Source organism: Marmota marmota, unplaced genomic scaffold (assembly GCF_001458135.2).
Source record: "Marmota marmota marmota unplaced genomic scaffold, marMar, whole genome shotgun sequence".
NCBI classification, from domain to species: domain Eukaryota; kingdom Metazoa; phylum Chordata; class Mammalia; order Rodentia; family Sciuridae; genus Marmota; species Marmota marmota.
In genome coordinates, this window is record NW_026000205.1 from 10886727 (window position 1) to 10906353 (window position 19627).

General features: G+C 49.9%; 1 protein-coding gene across 2 annotated transcripts in view; it reads right to left on the bottom strand.

The window, feature by feature from the left end:
* Positions 1-7613: 7613 nt before the first annotated feature.
* Wdr62 (WD repeat domain 62) overlaps positions 7614-19627 on the bottom strand; it is a 38896-nt gene continuing 26882 nt past the window's right edge. Inside the window, exons 14-32 of one of the 2 annotated variants that reach the window (XM_015497255.2) lie at positions 18747-18814; positions 18548-18669; positions 17715-17790; positions 17401-17512; positions 17250-17313; positions 16465-16593; positions 15147-15280; positions 14956-15008; positions 13100-13318; positions 11634-11761; positions 11211-11305; positions 10739-10849; positions 10348-10482; positions 9949-10063; positions 9716-9857; positions 9576-9636; positions 8747-9424; positions 8035-8192; positions 7614-7946 (exon numbers count right to left, since the gene is read on the bottom strand). In XM_015497255.2, coding sequence (XP_015352741.1) covers positions 7683-7946; positions 8035-8192; positions 8747-9424; positions 9576-9636; positions 9716-9857; positions 9949-10063; positions 10348-10482; positions 10739-10849; positions 11211-11305; positions 11634-11761; positions 13100-13318; positions 14956-15008; positions 15147-15280; positions 16465-16593; positions 17250-17313; positions 17401-17512; positions 17715-17790; positions 18548-18669; positions 18747-18814 — 2864 coding nt within the window. In that variant the 3' untranslated portion in view covers positions 7614-7682. The remainder of the gene's footprint in view (positions 7947-8034; positions 8193-8746; positions 9425-9575; positions 9637-9715; positions 9858-9948; positions 10064-10347; positions 10483-10738; positions 10850-11210; positions 11306-11633; positions 11762-13099; positions 13319-14955; positions 15009-15146; positions 15281-16464; positions 16594-17249; positions 17314-17400; positions 17513-17714; positions 17791-18547; positions 18670-18746; positions 18815-19627) is intronic. The other variant, XM_048791021.1, reaches the window with a different exon arrangement.

The window sequence follows — 19627 nt, forward strand, 5'->3', positions numbered from 1 at the left end:
CTTTTTTATGCAAATTTTGAGACAAGCCCAGGGAGCAGACTTTGCTGGCTCTAGTAATCTCGACCCTAGGCCTGTCATTCATCCCCCTTCTTTTAGATCAGGTTCCTGAGGGTACTCTGCACCCTCGGGGACAGACAAAACTCCCAGAGGATCAAGCAAGGGGAAAAGAGCCTAGGCATCTCTGGGGGATGGTGAGAGGAGAGAAACATGGCTCCAGGACTGGCAGGAAGAAGGAGTTGAGCATTGTTTGTCAGGCAAATCAGTCACCACCGGACATCCAACAGCGTGCTTGGTTATTCAAATCACAGCAGCTGTCTGAGGAAGCAGGGGAAGGGGTGGCTGTGATTGTCCTGCTCTGGAGGGTGTAGGGAAGTCAGCAGAGTCAATAGGTAAGGACAAAATAAAGGTCTAGGCTGTGCATCCTCAGGCAGGAAGGAGGCTTTACCTCTCTGATCTTCAGAGACCCAAAGCTGATATAGTCAGAAGCTCTATTCAGGTGTATCAGGCATTAAAACACCTTTTTTTTTTTTTTTAAATAAATCATTTCCTGTGACTTCCCTTTCCCGCTGTCTGGAAACTAAAGGGGGTCACCTGATACATCCAGGGGCTCCCTGTACCTTACCAGAAATTCGGTTCTGTTCTACATCAGTTCTCTAACTTCTGAACTGGGATTGAGGATTTTGAACACTCCTCATGAAATTATTTTCTCTCATTTATTTACCAACAATTTTCTAAGTTCTAACTAGAGACAGAACCTAGCTCAGCACTGAAAATGAACATATAAGTCCACAGAAGATAAAGCATTGACAGCTCAGGATGCTCAAGGCTGTGAAGGGGACCCAGATGTGGTGGCTCACACCTGTAATCCCAGCTACTCAGGAGGCGGAGGCAGGAGGATTGTTAAGTTCTAGGTCAGCCTGGGCAATTTAACCAGACTGTCTCAAATGAAAAAGGCTGGGGTGGAGCTCAGTATTATTATTATTATTATTATTTTATATATTTTAGCATTTCTAGCAGGTCCTGGGTTCAACAAATAAATAAAAATAAATGTAAAATAAGTAAATAAACTGAAGAGAATGAACAGGCAGAACCATCCAAGCTGTGACAGAAAAATCCTGGAGGACTTTGGGGTTCCCAGAAGAGACTCCTGATCAAGTGTGGGGATTCAGGTATGGCTTCCTGGATGTGATCCCTGAAAGTAGATGTTTCTGGTGAAAGGGAAAGGGCGTTCCAGGCAGAGGGAGCCTTCTACCAAGACTTGGCAGTGTGAGAAGGAATATCTGAAGGATATGGAGAATAAGTCCAAGAACATCTCTCCTATCTGCAGCTGTCTCCCCTATGGCTTTGTCTGGGGTAAAATTGAAGCTTTTGTCATTTAAAATCCCAGGCCTCAGCCAAAAGGAAGGGACACAAAAGGACTGAACAGGCATCTGACCCCTCATCCTATGGGTCAGCTGAACCCCAATACAATAAGCCCCAAGAAATTCCCTGTTCACACTCCTGTCCTACCCTAATGGATCAGCTGACCCTAATATTGTGAACCCCAGGAACTACCCTCCTGACCCACCCTAAATGAAGCCCATAAAACCCAGACCTGTGTTTTATCCCGCTGCCATTTTCTATCCCCAAAATGAGCCACATGGAATGTTTGACCCATTGACTCTGCTGCTGAATAAAGGGCTTCCCGCCTCCCGCCCTCTGTCATTCGTGCTAACAACATGCCCTGAGAGTCAGTCTTCCTGATTCATCACTGTGGGTCTGTGCATCAAGCTTTGCCATTTAATCTCCTGGACCTGGGCTTTCTCACTTTCAGTTTCTTCATCCTGAATATGGGACTAAGGAGTCTCCCTGATGTGATTTGTGTTGAAGATTCCCCGTAGATCACAGGTAGATCACATTCAGAGTGTTTAGCATGGGGTCTGGCAGAGGCTGATGTGTTAGTGGGGGTGGTTAAGAAGCCTTGAGGGGTGAAGTGGCCAGGAAGGCTGTGGGTCCGTTGATGCTGGTTTTTTGTTTTTGGGGTACTGGGGATTGAACTCAAGGGCATTCGACCACTGAGCCACATCCCCAGCCCTTTTTTGTATTTTATTTAGAGATAAGGTCTCACTGAGTTGCTTACTGCCTCACCATTGCCGAGACTAGCTTTGAACTCGCGATCCTCCTGTCTCAGCCTCCTGAGCCTCTGGGATTACAGGCGTGCGCCCAGCCGGTTGATGCTGTTTTAAGTGGCACCTCCACATCACAGTTGCTGGATTTTATACAACCATGACTGGTGTGCCTTTTGCAGATCTGACAGCTCAGTACATAGGAGCTGGAGTTTTCCTGGCCTTTCAGTTACTGGGGAGGCCAAGGGTAGATGTGCGACACTGGTGAGTTGCAACAAAGGGTGGCTAGCAGATGGGGAAGAGCTACTTTCTGTTTTCAGTACTGTGGATTGAACCTAGTGGTGCTTTACCACTGAGCTACATCCTTTGCTCCCTACTTTTTAAAATTTTGAGGAAGGGTCTCACTAAATTACCTAGGCTAGCCTAGAACTTGCAATCTTTTTGCCTAAGGCTCCTGAGTCAGTGGGATTGCGGGTGTCGCCGCAGCTCCTGGCTGCTTTGTTTCTTCTCAGGTGCTCAGTTCTCTATGCCCACCACCAAGTCTCCTGGGGCAACTGGTTCCTGTGTTACTTCTGAAAATGGATTTGGGAAGAAAATGATTCCAGGCATCATTTTTCCCATGCCCTTCTCTAACCTGCTCAGCCCTGCTCCATGCCCTGGGGTACTGACCCTGTTGCCCCCTGTCCCACGCTCTCTGGCTTCCAGTAGGATTGAAGCAAGAATTAAAGACAGGCAGTTAGTGTAGCTGGGTGATCAGGTCAGATGGAGAAAATGAAGGCCAGTTTGGGAGAGACCCGCCCCCTGGGAGATTGGAATGTTAATGCCTCCAGAGCCCTTTGATTACCAAGATTACTTGCCTATATTGCCCCTTTGTTTTTTCAAGGGGGTATGGACATTAAACTCAGGGGTACTCGACCACTGAACCACATCCCTAACCCTATTTTGTGTTTTATTTAGAGACAGGGTCTCACTGAATTGCTTAGCGCTTTGCCTTTGCTGAGGCTGGCTTTGAACTTGCGATCCTCTGTCTCAGCCTCCCTCTAGCCACTGGGATTACAAGTGTGTGCCCCTGAGCCCAGCCAGAAGAAGGTTGTTAATGAAGCAACTCCTGAGCAGATAGGGAGCTGCTAATTAATGTCCCCTGGGCTGCTGCTCCCTTCCTACGTGGCACTCCACCTTGGCCCTTCCAGCCAACCTGCATCTCCCAGGATGCAGGATCCGGGAAAGGAACAAGATAGGGGAGAAGAGCACAGGAGAACAAATAAAACTTAAGATATATAAAAGGGACAGCACTTCCTTCTCCCTTGGATTCCAACTCTGGGTCCCCTTCTTCCTACCGGGAGAAGTCTGTGTTACAATTCTTTGAATAAAATTTCTTGCTTTCTACACTTGCTTCAGCGCTTCTCTGATGTTAAACGTCAACATTTGGGGAAGCAGATGGTAAGGGCAGTATCAGGATTTAGACAAAGGGTGTCCCCCAGGAGATGGGGAGGAGAGTAAGATGAGGAGGTTGATTTCCCCAGCTCCCTCCATGCAGTTGCTAGGGCCACAGCTCCCCTCCGGGGAGCTCTCGCCCCAAAATTTGCTCTTCTGGGTTCTCCTTCCCTCCTTTTGTTTCTCCTGCCTACAGGTGATACAAACTCCCCTCTGGCACCAGTACTGGATGCTGTATCAGCTTTGGCAGTTTCCCTGGTCCCTGCCCACATTTTTGCAAATGACTCCTTTGTTTAACTCTTTGGAATATCCCCCAAGAGTGTGAGCATCTTCCTGCTGGGGCCCTGTTGGTTCACAAACCTCCTGCCTTTGAACACTCCACCACCAGCAGGGGTTTCTTTCTTTTTTTAAAAAAAATTTTTAGTTGTAGATGGACACAATATCTTTGTTTTATTTATTTTTTTTAATGTGGTGTTAAGGATCGAATCCAGTGCCTCATGCATGTGAGGCAAGTGCTCAACCACTGAGCTACAATCCCACCCACCGGCAGGAGTTTCTTCTTCTTCTTCTTCTTCATATATGTATTTAGTTGTAGGTGGACACAATACCTTTATTTTGTTTATTTGTTTTTATGTGGTGCTGAGGAACGAACCTAGTGCCTCACACGTGTGAGGCAAGCGGTCCATCACTGAGCCACAATTCCAGCACCCCCCATCAGGGGTTTCTTAACCCTATGGTTTGTCCAAAGAGCAACTCTGATTTTTCCAGGGATTAAAAACTTGGCATTTGGGCTGGGCATGGTAGTGCATGCTTGTAATCCTAGCTACTTAGGAGGCTGAGACAGGAGGATCATAAGTTGGAGGCCAGCCTAGGCAACTTAGCAAGACCCTGTCTCAAAATAAAACTTAAAAATTTTTTTAATTTGTTATTTTTAGTTATACATGACAGTAGAATGTATTGTGACATATCATACATACCATGGAGTCTAACTTCCCATTTTTGTGGTTATACGTGATGAGTCGTGTATTCACATATGAACATGGGAAAGTTATGTCTGATTCATTCTACTTTCTTTTCCATTTCCATCCCCCTCCCTCCATCCACTTCCCACTGTCTAATCTGGTGAACCTCCCCAAGACCCCGTGTCTGTTCTGAGTCAGCATTCATATATCGAGAGAACATTTGGCCTTTGGTTTTTTGGGACTGGTTTACTTCACTTAGCATGATAGTCTCCAGTTCCATAGATTTACTAGCAAATGCCATAATTTCATTCTTCTTTATGGCCAAATAACATTTAATTTTGTGTATATACCACTCAAAAAAAATAGTTTTTAAAAAAGGGTGGTATTAGCACAAAAAGACTGGGCCAGATGCAAACTTCACAGATCAGCCAAATGCTTTTGTTCAGGAATGGGGAGTCATGGTTCTGATGGACTCACTCTCCTGGTGGAAAATGAGCCACTGAACAAAGAAGGGCCTGGGCTTATGTAAATTATGGGTGATTTAGTGAGTGTGTCAGTTGGGCATTCAGGAATTTGGGTTTTTGTGTTGGGAGTCAGTGGTTAGCACCTGGAGAGGATTTATCTTGGAAGAGATTAGTGTTTCCTAAAGACTGTCATTCTATGTTTGATGAAAACTTTCTCCCCACCAGTGGCCAGCATCTGAAAAGGATTTATCTTGAAAGAGATGAAAGCTGTCAGTGTATGGCTTTCTATTTCATTCACTCCCTTTCCCAGGCCACACTATCTTGGGGTTTTTCATTTTCCATATCCAATAGGTGGCGATGTAGCTCATTGGTAGAGTGAACCTGTGTTCAATATTCAGTACCTCCTACCCCCAAAAAAGCTTTGCATTTGAAAGAGGGGATCTGGATCCTCTCTAACTACCAGCCCACCCTCCTTTCTTGCTAAGAACCCAATTCTGTGTCAGCAACAAAATGCCCAGAAGAGGAGGGATGGCCCAAGCAAAAGCAAATTGAAGAAATCTCCATTCCTGTTGCCTGTGATGAAGGGGAGGACTCTGAGAAGGATTTGCATTTCTTTCCTGCCACCTTGGGTCTGCTCTGCTTCATGCCTTTGCTTCTGATTGAATGAGGATGTACTGCTGGGTGCCACAGCAGCCATGTTGCAAGTGTGAGGCCCTGAGCTGGAAGGTGAAACTGACTCAGGCTGACAGAGGAGAGGAAGAGGCCAGGCTCACGATGACATAATCAAGAGTAACAAATGTCCCTAAGCTTGGGTCCCCATAAGCCAAGTGTTTGCTATGATACAGTTTATTATGATGCAGAGTGAAAAGAGGGGTAATTGTGTGAAGAACTGGATACCATACCAAAACTTGCCTCAGGAATCTCGGGCAACAGTGGCCAAAAAAGGAAGGAGGGTCACAGTCCTATGAGGGTGGTCTGTGTTAGTCTTTCCTAGATTATCATCCTAGGTTTGATGAAACACTTTCTCCCCTGGAGGGCCTGGACTGAGCCCTGGGGCAGAGGTCAAATCTGTTAGAAGTTCTGGGCCACCTCCCTGAGGCAGAGGGGAGGGAGGTTTGACAATACTGGACATCTCCCCAAATACCAACAGGGACTTTAGCAAAAAGCAGTTGTTTCTTAAATGTTATAAAGCAATGAGGCCCCATTGCTCCTCTCTATTCATCTCCGCCTCTTTCCCTGGCTTACTCCCTTCCAGCCACCCGATCTTGGCTGCTGTTCCTTACACATTCTGGGTCTGATCCTCCCACAGGGTGTTTCTGTCTACCTTAGTATGTTCTTAAAATGTCCTCTATCAAGCCTCAGCTCAAATGTCACCTAGGAAAGTCCTTCCCTGGCCCTTCAATCAGAACAGTGAACCTCTTGGCCTACCTAGTTTCATGGCTATTGTTCTAATTTCAGTGTCTGTGCCACTTTCTGGAGGGTGAGTGCCACCAGGCGGATGCTTTGCCTGACCTGTTCCTCACTCTTCCCTGAGGAGTTGAACAGTGACAGGCACCTGGAGGGACTGGCAGGTGTTCCTGAACAACAGCACGATTGGTCCTGAGGTGTGGCACGTTATGGCAGCAGAGGGCTGTGTCCCCATGTTAAGAGGTCCAGCTCTGCCACCAGGCAAACTTAGGTTCCTGTCTCAGCTCAGGGGCCTGGGTGAGGAACTGAATCCCTCTGATCCATTGCTGGTGGGCCATGAGAACCAACAGACTGGGAAGAACTCACAGGCCACAGTAGGCCACGAGGTAGGACTGCCACGGCCCATCCAGTTTCCTTTACATAGAAGTTTGGGGCTTGGGGGCATCTGTGGTCATGAGTGGCCTTCTTGGCAGATACACCATGTGGCCAGATGCCAGATGCTTGCTGGCAGCTCACGGGTTGAAGTTGGACCCAGTTTTGCTGGAGAAGGAATTACTGGTCCCAGCTGCTGGGTAGCCTGGGCCTGCTGCCAGAGTGTCCAGTGGGCCAGTCTATTTGTCTCTCCTACTTTCACTATTGCAGATGGAACAATAGCAGCCTGGACCTTAAAGGACCAGTGGTGTGGCAATACATGTACTAGTGGGCAAGGCTGATCGTGGTGATCCGCTCAGAAGTTCTGTGGGTTTGCAGGCTCTCAGCAGTGGGCAGGGATGGGGGGCCAGCCCCTCTCTGGAGTACAGCTGGGCCCCAATGGGGAAGGACCACAAGTGAACGATCCCTCTGTAGGAGCTCAATGGTCTGGGTACAGGAGATGTGGGAGGCCAGGCCCTGAGGCTGTCAGAAGCCGTCCAAGGGTTGCATGTGGGTCACCACGCATGGAAGCCTTGTGGACAGAGACATCTGGTGTCTGGGAATGACCAGTGGACATTTCCTCTGGTCAACTGCCCAGAGACAACGTGAATTTATTTCCTGCTCTGCCATGGCCCACACAGCACCTGCCAAGACTCCCTTGAAACCTTATCCCTGCCTTTGATGTACCCCCTTAAATCAACCACCGGAGCCATCTCAGAACAGGACGGATGTGAGTTTCCGGCAGGTCTATCTGAGGATGGCCCTCTTCCCCTCTCCCTGCATTCACCTGACGGTGGCTGTGTGGATGGGCCAAGACACACACCAGGAACTATTGCTCCAAGCTGTCAGTTTATTTCCTTAAAATAGCAATTTCTTCAGAACAGGGCGGGTTGCTAGCCTCAGTCCCCCCGTGCCTTCCTGCGCACGGCCTGCACCAGCAGCTCTGAGTAGTGTTCCAGCAGGGCTTGCAAGTCTGGACTGGCCAGGGGGCATAGTGTGGGTGGGGACGGGGGATCTGGGCTGGGTAGGGTTGGGGCTGGGGTCCCATCAGTCCCAACTAGCCAGTCGCTGGCTTCCAGCTGGCTGTGGATCCAAAGGAAGGTGGAGGCCAGCTCAGCCTGTGCTTGCTGCCGTTCAGTGCCCACCTGGTTGCTGGAGACCAACTGTAAGGGATGTCAAATATGTCAGGGGCCAGCCAGGCCAGACGGTCCCAAGGAGCTTCCTCAGCCCTTTCCCTCAATCATGGCTTACCATGTGGTAAAGGTCCAGGGCTTCTTGGAAGGCAGCCTGCAGTCTGTGCACGATGCTCCCCACATTGCTCAGCTCAGGGGGAGCTGAAGGAAGGACCTCAGCTGGCAGCCCGTGTTCCCTCCAGTGTCCAGGGCTGCTCCGGATCAGACTGGGTGCATCTGAGGGTGGACAGGAGGGAATGAGCAAGACACTTTGGCTTTCTACCTGCTCTGGGAAGAATCCAGATGGTTGGGCTGATTTCAAATGTTGTCCCGTCTAGAACACTTCCCTCAGTCCCCAACGTTCCCTTCCCTTCTCTCTGCAGGTCTTTGCTAAATGTAACCTTCTCCCTGTGGCCTTTTCTCATCCTCCTGTTTAAAGTGGCCACTGGTGCTCGCCTTCTCACTGCCCAACCCCTTCTCTTAGTTCTCTTTAGCACACAGCACTCTGATAAATTTGACAATTTCCTTATAGATTTTGTCTGGCTATCTCCCCCAAGAAAGATGTCAATTTTCTGTTACTTTGTTTGCCACCATGTCCCATGTCCCCAGGACCTAGAACAAGGTTCAACACATATATTGATGTGCTCATTAAACATTTATGCAAATAAATGAACAAATGAAAGATTTGCAGAGTCCCTTTGGTTAGGTCAAGTGCCCAGATTAGAAACTGAGCCAACTAGCACAGGGGATGATCTTAGGGGTCTGAACCTTGTCCTCAGGGTAACACTCACCAGGGGTGGGCTCCAGGAGGGATGTTGTGCCACCAATGGCCCCAGGCCTGGTGTCTGCAAGCTGGGGGCTGTTGGGGTGGGCAGGAGGGGTAAGGGGCTCAGGGGCTGGGAGCTTTGGAAGAAAGACAGAGTTGTGGAGCCCCATGGTGCTCACATCAACAGGGCTGGGGGCTAGGAAGCTGCCTGTTATACCCGCTACACCAGGTTGGGTGCCTGTGAACTCCTGGGACCAGACACACGTGGTAGATGGCTCCAGCGGGGGTGGAGGCAGGAGGAGCCTATCATAGACACTTGACAGGGTCAGTCTCAAGCTGGCTCGGGCCTCATGGTTGCCCCAGGAGGGCAGGACAGGTTCTTGGCCTTCATTGTCAGAACTGGGTATCACTCTGGTGGTCATGGCCTTGAGCTCCTGGCCCAAGGAGGCCAGTTCCCCCATGGATGAGGGCCTGTGGAGGGGCCTGGTCAGCTCAGCCATGACTGGGCTTTCACTGTCCCCAAGGGAGATGCTGCGTGATATCCTGGCATGGGAGCTAGCAGTGGTCTTCATGTATGAACAGGGTGAAGGGAAGACACCCTGAGCCAGGCCTGGGGCAGGTATTGATGTGGGTGTCGGCTTCCTGTCTGTGGTTGGCACTGAGGAGGCAGGGACACAGGGCACCAGGCCTGGGAGGCAGGGGCCTGGAAAGGAAGCAGATGGCTCACTCTCAACACATCAGTCACAGAGGGTACAGGGTCTGAATGGATACTTCCCACAGTTAAGCTGGGCACCCAGGGCTGTTTGTCTAGATGAGAAACCCAGGGCTGTTTGTCTAGAATTGGGAACACTTACTCAGTGGGCACCAGGCCTCCAGGGTCTCGAGGGATTCCTCAGCCTTCCCCCCAGAGAGGACCTGCAAGTACAGCTGAGGTGAGGACAAGGCCTCCTAGTTCTCAGCCCTGTGCCCTGAGGGAGGTGACGCCAATACTCACGTTGATCTTGTCTGGGGAGGCGTAGCCAGTACCTGCTCTCAGGAGCTCTGTTTTGGGCTGGCTTCCCCCTCGGCCTGTGGACTTGACCTCTGGAGACTTCAAAAGGTGCAGGGGCAGTTGGGAAGGGAAGGCATGGGTGCACCTGAGGAAGCCAGATGGAAGAGAGACCCTCACACAGCCTGCTCTGTGGTGCCTGTAGGGGCGGGGGAATGGAGGGAGTTACTAGCTTCTACCTGGATTTCTTTTGGAGGCGTGAGAGAAACTGGGCTGAGATGCTCAGGCGAGGATTGAAGAAGTAGTCCTCAGAGTCAGAGACCTTTGTGTCTCCCAGGGACCCATGGAAAAGCTCTAAGAGAAGATGATGACAGGGCCCTCAGATTCCTCTTGGCCAATCAGTCCTGGATGCAGGCAGACCCACAGGCCAGCCAGTAGATTCCCAGAAGCCCCATCAGCAGACACAACACTTGCACTTTAGAAGCCAGCAGAGCAGGGAGAGGAACTGTGCAGCTCAGTCCTTAAGAGGTCATCTGCTCTCCTGCTCTGCCAGGAAAAGACCTATCTCAGGGACACCCACACTGTGCTCAGCACTAGACAGACAGCCCAGGCAGGTCTGGTGCTGGGTCGGGCCCTACCTTCAGGGTGGACATCAGTAAGCGTCTCAAAGTGGTGGCGGAGATACTTCTCCTGCTCGGGGGTCTGAGGCAGGGAGCTGTTGGCCAAGCCTGGTCCTTCAGGTCGGGACGACTCTTCTGCTGTACCTGGGCATTCTGGAAAGAGGTGCCAGGAAGGAGGGATAGGGAAGAGAAAAGCTGTCAATACCATGAGTCATGGCAGGTGTCACCTGACAATGGAGAAAGCTGGACTAACCTGTCACACACCCTATTGCCATTGGGCTGATAGAAAAGGATCTCATCTTCCAGGCAAGGAAACTAAGGTTCAGGCCTAACATGGGGCCAGGGGGTTTTATGTATTGTGACTATCTCTTAGACCCATGCACGGCCCTTACCCAGGTGTCTGGCTCACCTGGCATGTGGGGCTTCATCATAGCACACTGAGGGTCAGGGTCAGGTTGTGGAGGAGTGGAATCAATGGTGGCAAAACTACACTCCAAGTCGACTTCCGACTCCCCTGAGTCTGCAGGAACAAAGCACAGGTCAAAAGTCCACTGCTAGGGCCCTTCCTGGGTGAGCCAGCCAGGACATGTGGCTCAGCTGCTCTTGGGCTTTGGTTTCCCCATCTGAAGAATGGAGGCAATGATAGCCCACCTCCCATTTTTATGAATCAGCAAGTTACAGTCAAGGAGGTGGCAGAGTTGGGCTCCCAGCTAGGGGGCTGCTGGGTTCCAGAATGTTCAGGTAATAGCAGGGACTATGTCTGCCTTCTGTGACAGACAGTGAGCTCCAGGAGGATTGGGTCAAGGTCACCATCAGTGCCCAGAAAGGGGCCTAGCTGAATGAACAGACTTTCATAGGGCCTTTGTCTGCCCTTCACTCACCCTCAGGTTGGCTCTGATCCTTGGAGCTGATGGAAGAGACTCTGAGATAGGAGTCTCCTTGCTGGTCTCTAGGCCCTGACTCCACCTCCTTCTCACTGAAATGCCAACAGGGGGGATTGTAACAACTGGCCCCCACCCTGAGCTCCTAGGCACCTGCGCCCTGCTCCTCCTGGGAGCACTTCTGCAGCCTCTCTTGCTTCCTTTGAGTGCTCCCTTCCATATTTCAGCTGGGGCCAAGGAAACTGAGGCTGTAGCTGAGGCGACAGGCCTGGGCACCTGACCCACCTGGGACTCATCCCTCTGCCTCACCCATCCTTATTCCCACAGGCCCACTGGGAGAGCAGAGAGTTCTTCCAGAGTGTGCCTATCAAAAGGGGGTTTCCTCTCTCCGACTAAGGCTGCCCTTGGTGCAAGGGGACCCACCTGTCTGTCCCTGTGATTGTCATTCCTGCCTCCAGGGAGTAGATGATGAGCTCTCTGGCCTCAGGTGACTCCCTCTGTAGGGGCAGGAAGGAGGAATGCCCACAGCCATCTTCCTGGGGACTCTCTGACTAGGGAGGGAAAAGCATAGCTCTTCTGAGGCAGCAGTGGCACCCAGGCTCTCAGATGCTAGCTGGTAAGTGACAGAGCAGGAATAATGGCGGCAGCCCACTGCTGGACACTGAGCTAGAGCCTCTGCCAAGTGCTCTGCTACCCCCGCCCTGAGTTCCTTCTGTGCACCCTCTGCACTACTGGTCCCTTTACAGGTGGGGAATAGGCATGTCTTCAAAGGGATAAGAGGCCCAAGCCTTCAAGAGTCCATTTATACGATGCTTAAGAATAGGCACACCACTGGGTGCAGTGGCGCATGGCTATAATCCCAGTTACTCAGGAGGCTGAGGCAGGAAAATCACAAGTTTGAGACCAGCCACAGCAATTTAGTGAGGCCCTAAGCAACTTAGCGAGACTCTGTCTCACAACAAAAATAAAAAGGGCTGCGGATGTGGCTCAGTGATAAAGAACCCTTGGTTTCAATTCTAAGTACCCCCCCCCCCAAAAAAAAAGAAGAAAAAAAAGCCATCAAGCTGTATACCTATATCTATGCACGTTACTGTATATATAACATGTATTAGAAGAAAATTTATAATATTATGCATTAGAATAAGAAAGAATGTTCTTTTATAAAATAATAGGGTAAGAGCTAAAGTTGCTTGGTTACCTCTCTCTAGGGGCCCAGGCCTTGTCCTTAGCACTGCATTTCTACAAAAGTCCTCAGAGGCAGAGGAGATTGCTTTATTTATTTATTTGGGTATTAATTTATTCAGAGATGGTTTTGAGCATTTTTTTTTTTTTAAATGGAGGCTTAGAGAGGTAAGCCTCTTACTTCAAGTCACATGGACACAGGGCTTAAACCAGAGCTCTGTCTATTTGAATGGCTCCCACTTAGGAATAGGCCTGTACCAGGGCCCAATTTCTTTCCTTCTTTCTTTTTTTTTTTTTTTGGTGGGGGGGGGGACCAGGGATTGAACTCAGGGACACTCAGCCACTGAGCCACATTCCCAACCTATTTTGTATTTTATTTAGAGACAAGGTCTCACTGAGTTGCTTGGTGCTTCCCTATCGCTGAGGCTGACTTTGAACTTGCAATCCTCTTGCCTCTGCCTCCCGAGCTGCTAGGATTACAGGTGTGCTCCACTGCGCCCGGCTTCATGGTCCCATGTCTTAACTCCAAGTGACCCACTTCCCAAAGAATCCCAAGGTTCACCCTCCTGCCCCCTACTATCTCCCATAATCTTCTCTACACCCCTGGAATCAGATACTCAGCACTATTTTCAAAATGAAAGCATGGAAGCCCCAAGTCCTGGGTGGGAAGGCATGGGGCAGGGGCTGTAGGCTGGGCTAGGATGTACCTCGCTTAGCAGGCCTGCCAGGCTCTGTGGCTCCACTGTGTCTAGAATGGAGTCCTCTAGACTTTCAGGCTTCATGGGGGTAAAGTAGCAATCCAGGTCCCGGGCATCCAGAATGGTCTTGAGGGGCTCCTGGTCAGCCCGCTCTGCCCAGCGGCCATGTGGCTGGTAGCTGCGCTTGGTGTGGAAGGCTGAGCCATCTGCCACATCATCATCTCCTAGCTTGAGGGACAGTGGATAGTCAAGCAGCCAGCCAAGTGCTCACCAACTGCAGTGAGAGCCATGGACACTGCATGGACCTCACCCAGTCTCTTGGCTTTAAATACTTTTCAGAAACAACTTCCAGAAACATATCTCCAGCCTTTCTCTTAAGGCAGCTGCTCTACATCTCTGCGTGGATGTATAGTAGACATTCCTGAGTTAACCTGTTGAAAACTCCACTCCTGATCTCCCCAAACCTGTCCTCCTAAAACCTTCCCTGCCTTTGTTATTCTTTCCAGTTGTTCAGGCCCTAAATCTTGGCCTCATCCTTTCTTCCTCTCCCTCAGTCTGTCCCTTATGCTCCACATTGTGTGTCATCTGCAGATTCTGGTAGCTCTTCCATCCATACATCCAAAATATGGCTACCTCTCCTTACTCCCACCCTAGTTCTACTTAACACTGCTTCCTGACAAAACCACTATTGGAGACAGTGGAGGGTGCTGTTTGAGAACACAGGGTGTGAAGCTGGCCTGCACAGGGCCAACCTCACATCTCCTAATGCCTAGCAGTGTGACACCTGGCTAATTACTTATACCTTTCTGGGCTTCATTTTCTCTCTCATGGAGCTTATCTTATAAGCTTATCTTATTCTTATAAGCCCCTACCTCAGTGAGGATCCAATGAGAAAATATATATAAAAGGCTTAAAACAGGGCTGGGGCTGGGGCTGAGTGGTAGAGCACTTGCCTAGCACATGTGAGGCACTGGGTCTGATCCTCAGCACCACATTAAAAAAAAAAAAAAAAAAAAAGGTATTGTGTCCACATACAACTAAAAAAGTACTTAAAAAAAAGAGGCTTAAAACAGAGAAAGCATGCTATGAATATTTGTTGAATGTCATTCTAACTGTAATATGTGTTCACAAGAAGCTGGCTGGGGGCTGAGTGAGCATGGCTAGGTGCCCTGACCTGGTCTGCAGAAAAGGATGCTCTCTGAGGAGCTGGCATTTATGCCTAGACCTGAGGTATGACATGTTCCTGAAATACTCCCCAACCTAGATGTTAGGATTCTGCTGTTGACTTCTAACCTACAAGCCCCCAGCCAAGTCAACATTCATTCCATCTTGTTGTTGTTGTTCATTCCATCTTTTTTTAGTACTAGGTATTGAATCCACATGCACTTGACCCACAGAGCCACATCCCCAGCCCTATTTTGTATTTCATGTAGAGACAGGGTCTCACTGAGTTGCTTAGCACCTTGCTGTTACTGAGGCTGGCTTTGAACTCATGATCCTCCTGCCTCAGCCTCCGGAGCTGCTGGGATTATAGGCATGTGCCACCATGACTGACCTTATTTTCCTTCTTAATATCTTTTTCTCCATAGCACTTATTAACTCTCAACATACTACATAATTTACTTATTTAATGTGGTTACTGTCCCTCTCCCACACTAGCAAGTGAGACTGAGAAGGGTGAGCTTTTTATGTGTCTCGATCACTGCTTATCTCCAACAGCCAGTACAATGCCAGAGCTGAAACTGGAAGGACAATGAGGTTCTCCAAGCAAAGGAAAGACCTGGGAAGGGTTTCTAGAAGGAAGAGGAAGATGGGGAGGCCCCTCCTTGCAGCCCCTAGGCATTCGACTCTCCCAGAAGACTCACCAGCCGCTTGGCCCAGAGTGGCAGCTTGCCATTGGTTAGTAGGCACTGAGGATCTGGAAGGACATATGGAATCCATGAAAAGAGAACAAACAGCTCAAGTGACAAGTATGGTAGTGGGCCAGACCCCCCAGCAATGATTCCCTATGCTGACAATTCAAAATAGGCCCCTGCAGACAGGCCCTTTCCCCAACCTGGATCCAAGCTCTCTTTGGACGGTGTTTTCAGCAGCTCCTCTGGTTCACACTCCTCTTCCATCTCATCTTCTGTTTGCTCTCCAGGGCTTAAGGACAGAATCTCACTGGGCATGGATGCACATGTCTCCTGCCTAAAGCCAGGAAGAAGGATGAAAGGAGAGAAATATAAGCAAATGAGGTGAAGTGGGAGGACTTGCCTAGACCCGGGCCCTGTACTAAGCTCCACAGGGACATAGTTTTGGCTTCCAGCCAAGATGGTGCCAAGAGGTGTTGAACTTGACACATCCTCTCCACTAGAAACATACAATAAATGAGATATGACAAAGGTTGGGTTTGATGACAAGACTCTTAAGAACACAGCAATGGGACACACAAAGCAGACAATGAGGCCACAGACTTTGCCACTGGGTTCCCTTCAGGTGGAAGCAATGAAGCTTTGCCAATTCTGAGCATGGGAGGCTCAATCATGCTGGACAAGGTAGGCCCCGGAGCTCCACAGTGGGATGTGAGCCTCAAAACCAAGAGCCAAAGGAAGCTGCCCACTCCCTTGATGCCTAAGTCTGTGACACTCCAGTGCCACCTCAGGACCTGTGGCCCATGTCAAAGCTTGGTCCCCATGGGGCCTTGGGAGTCCACGTGGAGGTAATGGCAAATCATCCAGGAGGAGAAGCACAGATAGAGATAGATCCAGAGGTACCAGAGAGGAAAACCAAAAAATCTTCCTGCTTAAAATAATTATCCCACCATTGGGCTGCAGATGTCTCAGGGACAGAGTGACTGCCTCACTTACACATTGCCCTGGGTTTGATCCCCAGTGCCCCACACAAAAAAGAAAAAACAAAAAACAAATAAAAAAACCCTCCCACCCCAAACAAAAAACTAGAGCCTGAGTTTGCTCTAAATAAAGTTGGTTTGTAGCATAAAGATTTCAAAGAAATATGTTTGAGGGACTCAAAAAAGTAAGTGAAGAAATGTTAGTTTTTTTTTTTTTTTTTTAGAGTCAGAGGACACTCAGCTCCGCTGTACTCTCCCCTGATTACCCGCTCCCCATCACTGCGGGGTCAGGGACCCTCTGGTTTCCCCAGACCCTTGGGGCTCCTCCATCACAGTATCACAATGCTCAGAGGATTGCCAAGCACATTGATTCTGTGCTTCAAAACTCTTCTCATATGTGTTTAGAACTTTGTTTTCAACGTTTGTCTCTTTGATCAGGCTGTGAATGTGCTAGGGCAGGGCCTAGGGCTGTTTGGGCCCTGGTCATGTCCCCACATCGCTCCTCCAGGGATCCCTGGGGACTGGATGAGGCTGCCAGGACCTGGGGTGGCTGCCCCACTTCCTGTCCTTGGGTTGCTGTTGCCGCTGCTGCTCCTGGTGGTTGATCTCCAGCAAGTGCTGCTTCATGCAGGTGGTAATCTCTGGGCCCAGGTACCAGATGAATACACAGCTGCACAAGCAAAGGAGAGATGTGGAAGAAGGACTAGATGAACATGGGAGCCACTGCCACATCTGATCCCAAAGCCACCCAGGTCACAGAGTTAAGACCCCATTCCCCAAAGGCTCTGGATTGTTGGATCTACACTCTGGTCTGGGTCTAGGACATCCCAGCAAATCAGTGCCTTCTCTGGGGGCCTCAAGACCTGAGGAAAGGGGCTCCGGGGAAGAAATGTGATAAATTTAAGGGTGTGACAAAAGGGACTTCCTTGGGCACCAACCACATACTACAAAATTTACATATAGAATCCCAGTCAATTCTTTTTTTTTTTTTTGGGGGGGGTACCAGGGATTGAACTCAGGGGGCACTCGGCCACTGAGCCACATCCCCAGCCCTAATTTCAAGGCAGAAGTATCATCTCTTACAGAAGAGCAAAGCGAGGCTCAGAATGGAGAAATGACCAGGTTATAAGAAAATAAGTGACAGATCTAGAGTTTGAACTCAGGGCTGGGTGTGAAAACCAAGATGTACATTGTTTTCCAAGATGGGAGTGAGTTGGAAAGCTTAGAAATGCTCTTTGTGAAGAGGCTGTGAACACAGTGCTGCTGGTCCCACCCTCTCCCCCATCAGAGAGGTATAGCTAGGGATGGCCTCCAGGGCAGTCCCACCTGTCTCCAGATACTGTGATCAAATGACGACAGTCATATGTAAACTTCATGCCGGTAACAATTTCTGCAAGCAAAAAGAGAAGCCACCCATGTGTCTGAGTCATGGCTGTGGGTGGCAAGGGAGGTGGGCCAGGCAGTGAGGCACACTCACCTGAATGGCCAAACATCTTGGCAATGCACTCTCCTGAGTAAAAGTCTATCACTGAGATGCTTTTGTCAGAACAGCTCGTGGCCAGGAAGGTGCCTGAAGGGTCCACGTGGACCTGCCAGGAAAAGTCCTCTCATGTCATTCAGGCTGCCTGCTTCATCCCTCTGTGAGGCCTGGGCGAAACATCCCAGACCCCGCTGACTGACAACCCACTCTGCGTGGACTCTTGGCACAGGGCATCATCACAAGGCAGCAGACAGGGGCCTCGGTGGGGGTGGAGGTGTGTGGCTTCCATCCCAGAGGCCCCCACTACTTACCTTCAGCAGAGATCCTTCATCGCCCTGAGAGCCCTTGTAGCACTTCTTCTGCTTCCCATTCACTGTGTTGTAGATCCTGGGGAGTGGGACATAATGTGGGGACATAAGGAGGGCCCTGCCCTCATGCCAGTCCCATTTCCCCTCTGGTTCCTACTGCCTTCCTTTCCCCTGGCAGCTTCTTACTGCTTCCTGCCCCCTGTCTGCTGCCTGAGCTGAAACCCTGCCTCAATCTGAGATTGTGGAGGCAATCTGCTGTTAGTGTCCATGGGCCCTTCATACAGAAAGCTTGGCCCTCAATCTGAATAAGGAGATGGAGGACACATCTTCCCCAGCTCAGTTCTTATGTTCCCTTCCTCTAGGAAGCTCTGCTTGATCTCAGGTGGAGTTGGGTATCTCCCTCAGGCCCCCAAATCCCCCTGGGCTCCCTTTGTCTTACTCCTAGCCATTCTGCACTGTTACTGCCTAATGATATGACTGTGTCCTCCAAGTGGATTGTGAGCTCTATGAAGAAGGGCCACAGCTATGACCCCAGCACTATCTAGCCCAGGAAGGGCTAAGGAAGGTGGGTGACTGAGTTTATGATCTCTCAGTCACTCCACACAGGCTCCCAGGAGAGTCTAAAAGAAGCCCTCTGTGGACCTACTGACTAAGCCTAGAAAAGCCTGGCTTCTAAAAAACACCTGCTGGGTTCCTTCCCCTCCCAGCTTCTTAGGGGCCAGGTAGGGAGGAAAGCAGGCAGCTAAGGAAAAGACAGAACCCAGTGAGGTCCCTTACATGTCTGTTCAGAAACCAGCCCAGGTCAGGACAACAAAGGGTGCAGGGAAGCTTCTCACCTCACATTGCGGTCCTGGCAGGCCACAGCCACATACTTCTGTGTGATGTCAATGTCCATGTCATACAAGGTGGTTTTCTCTGCTACATGGTGGGTACGGACAAAGTGTAGTCCATCTGAGGACTGGCAGAGCAGGAAAGACCTTCAGTGGACACTCCCAACAAGCTCCCCCCCACCCCAAAGAGTTCACCCCACCCTACCCTCTTAGCACTGCGAAAATAGATGCTCTTGTCTGCCCCACAGCTGATCATCTGTATGTCTCTGTTGCCTGGGAGAGGAGAAGACAGAGGGTTAGCAAGGGCTGGGCCACATGGTAAAGGAGAGACTAGCTAGACAACTCTACAGCAAGGGCAATCAAGCAACTCTGGATCAAGGTAGGCTCCCTGGAGGTGAGGTGGGTGCTGAGCCTAGATGAAACTCTGTAAGACATGAGCTTTGTACATGAGGGGGCACAGAGGAAGCTATGGGCAAGGTAGGTCACTGCAGAGCAAAGGCATACAGGGAAACAGACCAGGGACTCAGAAGTGATACCATCTCCAATACAGAATATATCCTGTTTGATTCTATTCTTTGTGGTACTGAAGATTGAACCCAGGGGTGCTTTACCACCAAGCTACACCCCCAGCCTATTTTTTGAAATAGGGTCTTGCTAAGTTGCTGAGGCTGCCCTTGAACTTGTGATCCTCATGCTTGAGTCTCCCAAGTTGCTGGGATTAAGGTGTGCACCACCACACCCAGCTCCCAATGTGTGATTCTGGTGAGTGACTGCAACAGCAGAATGGAGGTGAGAATGTATAACGGACAAGTGGAAGACAGGCCAGGAGGCTGGTGCCATCAAGATAAACAGGAGCAGTGTGCAGCAGCACACGCTTGTAATCCCAGCTACTGGGGAGCTCAGGTAGAGGACTGCAAGTTCAAGCTTTCTCAAAATAAAACAAAAAAGGGCTTGAGATGTAGTTCAGTGGTAGAGCACCTGCCTAGCACATGTGAGGCCTTGGGTTCAATTCCCAGCACCTGAGGAGGAAAACAAACAAACAAACAATCAGAACACCCACACTAACCTTAGGCTAGGCCTTATATA